Here is a 5,203-nt window from a genome sequence, read left to right as displayed (position 1 = left end):
AGCTACGATCTTGTGCCCTCGGCAGGCTCTGATAGATAGTCAGGCTTCTCAGCCTTTTTCATTTATAGATGTCTGTACTCAGACATGATAGCTTCCGCTTGTGCTTTGATTGTATGCTCTGAGTGTTGGGTCATGAGACCCATGTTTGTAATATCTCGCTCCTCGGAGCCTAATGAATAAATTACTTGAGTCATAGAGTCATGTTGTGATGCCATGTTGTATTTGCACATATCGAGCATATTGTGTGTATGTTATTGAAATGCTTGGTATGTGTGGGATCTGACTATCTAGTTGTTTATCTTTAGTAGCCTCTCTTACCGGGAAATGTCTCCTAGTGTTTCCACCAAGCCATGGTAGCTTGCTACTGCTCCGGAACACTTAGGCTGGCCGGCATGTGTCCTTCTTCGTTCCTGTGTCTGTCCCTTCGGGGAAATGTCACGCGATGAATACCAGAGTCCTGTTAGCCCGCTACAGCCCGGTTCACCGGAGTCCTGCTAGCCCAGTGCTACAGCCTGGATTCACTCGCTGATGACCGACACGTTCGATGCTGGGTCATGGATGCCTGTCCCTGTAAGTCTGTGCCACTTTGGGTTTACGACTAGCCATGTCAGCCCGGGCTCCTTATCATATGGATGCTAGCGACACTGTCATATACGTGTGCCAAAAGGCGCAAACGGTCCCGGGCAAAGGTAAGGCGACACCCGTGGAAATACCGTGCGTGAGGCTGCAAAGTGATATGAGGTGTTACATGCTAGATCGATGTGGCATTGAGTCGGGGTCCTGACACCTGCCTTCCACTTGCCCCTTCCTCTTAGACGCTCAGAATGGATGATGCGTCGACAAGCGATGTTCTATGAAAGATGGTGGTCTTCGAAGACGTCCCATCGGTCGAGCCGTGCATGTGAGCTGAGGATAAGTTCTTTTATGTTATAGCTTGCTTTACAGTGTTGTTTGTTTATGGACTTGTTCAAAGGGGTGTGGTGTGTGCTACGTGTCTCCTATAAAGCTATCATGTGCCTAGGCGTACTTTTGAAAAACAAATGTAAAATAAGTAGTGTGTATTCAATTATATATTGTCTCTATCCCAAAATTTATGTTTTAGATTTGTCTAGATATGTATGTGTACCTAATAGTAAAGGTGCTATTACTTCTTGCATACATCACGAAAATTGCCCCGAAAATTACAAAATGTTACCCAACAATGCCACCTATAAGTGATAAAAGAACGTATCACACATAGGAATCCCCCATGGGCTAGCCCATGCAGCAGGGACTCACATGCAGCAGGGACCTCCTATATTACACTCCGCACACTGGGACAAGATGCAACACATCCGTTTGGGCTCGCCCATGTCCGGAAGGCCCTCTTTTAATTTTGTTTTTCATTTTTTTTCTGTTTTCGTTGTTTTCTACTTTAAATAACTTGGGGCTTAAAATTTCAAAAAACAGAAATGTTTATAAATCATAAAATATTTGTGAAATTAAAAATATTTGAGAAATTAAAAAATATTCGTGATTTTGCTAAAATGTTCTCTAATTTTAAAATGTTTGCAATTTTGAAAATAAATGTTTAAGAACTAAAAAAATGTTCATATATTTAAAAAAAATCATGTATTAAAATTAATAAAATTGAATAAAATTTCGCCAATTTAAAATATGTTCATGAATAAAAATTAGCCTAAAAATTTAAAAACTGTTCGTGACTTACAAAATGATTTATTCATTTATGAGATGTTTGCTAATTCAAAATGGTCATGCATTTCAAAGAAAAGTTCGTCAAATAAAAAATATCTGTGAATTTACAAGAAATATTGTTGATTCGCCGGTTCAAGAAAATAATTTACAAAAATGTTCATAATTTTTAAAAGGTGTTTGTAAATATTACAAAATATTTGTGCATTCAGAAAATGTTCTTGATTTTAGAAAATGGTCGAAAAATTGGAAGTGTTCACGATTAAAAAATGTTCCCGATTTCAATTCAAATGTGTGCACGGGCTTAAAAGATGTTCATGATATCAAATTATTCATGATTTGACGAAGTTAAGAGTGATAGTGTCCGATATCAAATGTGTGCACGAGCTTAAAAGATGTTCATGATATCAAATTATTCATGATTTCACGAAGTTAAGAGTGATAGCGTATTTCGATGATGCAGTAAAATGAGGTCATGGCCATCAAAGATTACGAAATTTTTCAACCCATGGGCCTTTTGCTGGTCTAAAACTAAAACGTGACTAGAAAACATCGCGGCAAGAAAAAACTTGACTAGAAAACTGCAGAGAACTCAGTATATGACGAGGCAGCCAAGGATACAGTCACCTGCGATTTCGATGCATGAAAATGTCGAAACACGGGACGCACTTTACTCTAGCCCTACTCTCAAGTACTGTACGTACGGCAGTACAAAAAAAGTAGCAGTACAAAGATTGGCACGTGAAATAGCAGTTCACTTCACAGGTAGCAGTCGAGGTAAGCGTGGCGGTGCCGCCTGCGGAACTCGAGCAGGCTGCCGTACGTACGGTCGGCGACGCCCACGAACAGCGCCTCCGCACCGTCGTCGGGGCTGAAGGACACGCCGGCGATCTCCCCGAACAGATCGATCTCCTGCGCGCGTGCGTACCCCGCCGCCACGTCGTACACGCACACAAAGTCCGCCGGCTCCGCCGCGGCCAGGAAGCGGCCGTCCGGCGAGAACCTGAGCCCCCTGACGGCGCCGATCCTGCCCTCCAGCACCACGAACGCGTCGGACGGGTTGCGCACGTCCCACAGCCGGCACGTCCTGTCCTGGCTGCCCGTGGCCAGGACGCGCCCGTCCGGGTGCCACGCCGACGCGAACGAGTAGTCCGCGTGGCCGCGCAGGCTCGCGATTTCCTGATCCAACGCCATGACGGTGAGCAACCATAGCACATCGCACGAAAATCTCGAGCCAAATTGTAGCACATACTCTCTGTTTACCTTGCCGGACCCGGAATCGGCGATGAGGCAGTCGGAACTGTCGCCGAGCACCGCGAGCAGCTTCCCGTCGGGGCTGACGGACATGTTCTGCACCATGAAGCATATGGCATGAGCAACCAAGACCAGAAGCATAAGTTCAGCAGATCTTCTGCGCAGGGTACTCACGTTGACGGACCACGCAAAGGGGAACTGAGCGAGCAGGCTGTACTTCTCCGTGTCAAAAGTTCTAACAACGCAGTCGTTGTTGGCAGCCATCACCCGGGTGGAGCCGCTGTGTCACGAGACGATACGAATTCTGTTAGCAAATCAGTTTCATGCTCATATTCGGAAGATAAATTGCTAGTACTGCGTATAATTTGTTTGCTCACTTTGGTGACTTGTAGATCTCGACGGCGTTGGTGATGGACTTCTTGTTGCCGGCCAGGTTCGTACAGAACACCACTCCAGGTTGATCAACATACTGACGCAAAGACACAATCGTCAGCTAAGATAAGAAGATCCAGAGCAACGTCCACAGGTCTGCACTGCGTGCCTACTACTCCTTACCTTGCAGATCAGCTCCCCATGGAAACCACCAGCCGCCAGGAGGTTGTCTTTCACCGTCATGGTGCTGATCTGCACCCTTGACAAGGGCCGACCTCCCTGCATATCCTGCAGTGTGGTCGCACAGTGGATCAGAGATTGATCGACATTCCAACGATCCAGGACTATCACATCGCTCTGTGGTAGATCACCTGATTTGGGCCCGCCACATTGAGCACTTCTTTTCCTCTCCGGAGTAGGGATGACCAATGCATCACAGAATAGTTCTGTGTCACGTACACATCATGCTTGGACGTAGCCCACAGGAGGTTCCTCAGCTGCACATGTACAAGTACACGGTCAGTGCATTTGTACCAGAATCCTTCTTAAAATTCTGCAGGAATACAATGATGCAAATGATGGCACCCTATTCAAGTGGTTGTTACCAGGCTAAATTTACTGTGATTTACATTAAAAGCAGAACATGTTATCATCGAATTCAATTATTTGTCTGCAGCCAAATGCTGATTCTACGACAACAAACAAGATCGCCAATGGAGGGCATAAAAGTGAGCTTCTGTTAAAATTCACTCGGGTAATTACAACTATGTGATGTTACTGTTAATCTAGATCTCCTTCAGGTTAGCAAGGAGACAGAGCTCTGCAACCAAAGTTCATGTAAGTTGTTTATCTGAACCCAGATAGAAACTCCAGGTAAATTGATACAAAAATAAAACTCCAGGTAAACCAGTCAGTTCATATGCATTAGCACAACAGAACAGTTAAGGACCTCTCTGATTTGCAGGATTGTAAAAATGCAGGATTTGGAAAGAAACAGGAAGAACACGGTAATGGAATGTCATGCCCATTCAAATCCTACACGATTTGAGTTAGTTTGATTGATGGCATCACAGGAAAAATAAAGGTTTTTTTTCAAGAGGTTGGAGTGGATGGAAGGGGAGCTTTGGCGCAAAAGTAAAACTGTTGCCTTGTGACTATGAGGTCACAGGTTCGATCCTAAAACAGGCTCTTGCAAAATATAGGAAATGACTGATTCAATCTTACAAATCGTAGGACCAACATAGTATTCAATCCTCAAAAAATTGTATAAAAATCCTTTCAATAAAAGAGGCCTTAAAAGGTCAAGGCCCGCCATACAATATACATAAACCATAACAAGGAGATTTATTTGCGCACCATTTTAATAGCATTAGGAAATCATCCAACAAAATTTTTAGTGTTAAATAGCACTCCCTCTGTAAAATATAGTGACCTAAACGCTCTTATATTTCTTTAAGAGAGGGAGTAACAGTGAACCATAAGACAGTATGTAATGTATCAATCCTCTTCTCTTGTGTAACCTGCAAAAAGGAATTCAAGGAGATTCTTCTTTGCCTGCCGTAGAACGTTGCCACCATACCATCTTCCATGGTGATTCACGATAATGCCGCCTTCTGGGGATCCTCGGCCACCCGCTTGTAGACCTGATATGAGATGACCGAATATTGCAGCTGCCCTATTATCACTGTTTAATTGCTGACACCAACACTACAGTTCCATCTTAGGACCCCACTCATCATATGCCCTGCAACAAATGTTATGCATGTATACACAAAGAGGAAACATGAATTAACGCAGAACACAACGGTACGAAAAATTGAGAGCTGTTTACACAACTACTACGCCAAGCACGTGTGGTTTGAGGTTGGAGCCTGTTAGTTTCACT

At 44.0% G+C, this 5,203-nt stretch overlaps 1 protein-coding gene across 4 annotated transcripts in view; it reads right to left on the bottom strand.

The window, feature by feature from the left end:
* Nucleotides 1-2,261: 2,261 nt before the first annotated feature.
* Nucleotides 2,262-5,203, bottom strand: part of LOC123092639 (uncharacterized WD repeat-containing protein C2A9.03) — a 5,005-nt gene continuing 2,063 nt past the window's right edge. Inside the window, exons 3-9 of one of the 4 annotated variants that reach the window (XM_044514451.1) lie at nucleotides 4,839-5,062; nucleotides 3,690-3,815; nucleotides 3,502-3,606; nucleotides 3,324-3,415; nucleotides 3,121-3,226; nucleotides 2,956-3,042; nucleotides 2,262-2,871 (exon numbers count right to left, since the gene is read on the bottom strand). In XM_044514451.1, coding sequence (XP_044370386.1) covers nucleotides 2,452-2,871; nucleotides 2,956-3,042; nucleotides 3,121-3,226; nucleotides 3,324-3,415; nucleotides 3,502-3,606; nucleotides 3,690-3,815; nucleotides 4,839-4,907 — 1,005 coding nt within the window. In that variant the 5' untranslated portion in view covers nucleotides 4,908-5,062 and the 3' untranslated portion in view covers nucleotides 2,262-2,451. Of the gene's footprint in view, nucleotides 2,872-2,955; nucleotides 3,043-3,120; nucleotides 3,227-3,323; nucleotides 3,416-3,501; nucleotides 3,607-3,689; nucleotides 3,816-4,838 lie in introns of all 4 variants that reach the window. The other 3 variants (XM_044514450.1, XM_044514452.1, XM_044514449.1) reach the window with 3 other exon arrangements.

The sequence above is a fragment of the Triticum aestivum genome, chromosome 4B (assembly GCF_018294505.1).
Source record: "Triticum aestivum cultivar Chinese Spring chromosome 4B, IWGSC CS RefSeq v2.1, whole genome shotgun sequence".
Taxonomy (NCBI): domain Eukaryota; kingdom Viridiplantae; phylum Streptophyta; class Magnoliopsida; order Poales; family Poaceae; genus Triticum; species Triticum aestivum.
This window is presented reverse-complemented; position numbering and strand designations above follow the sequence as displayed.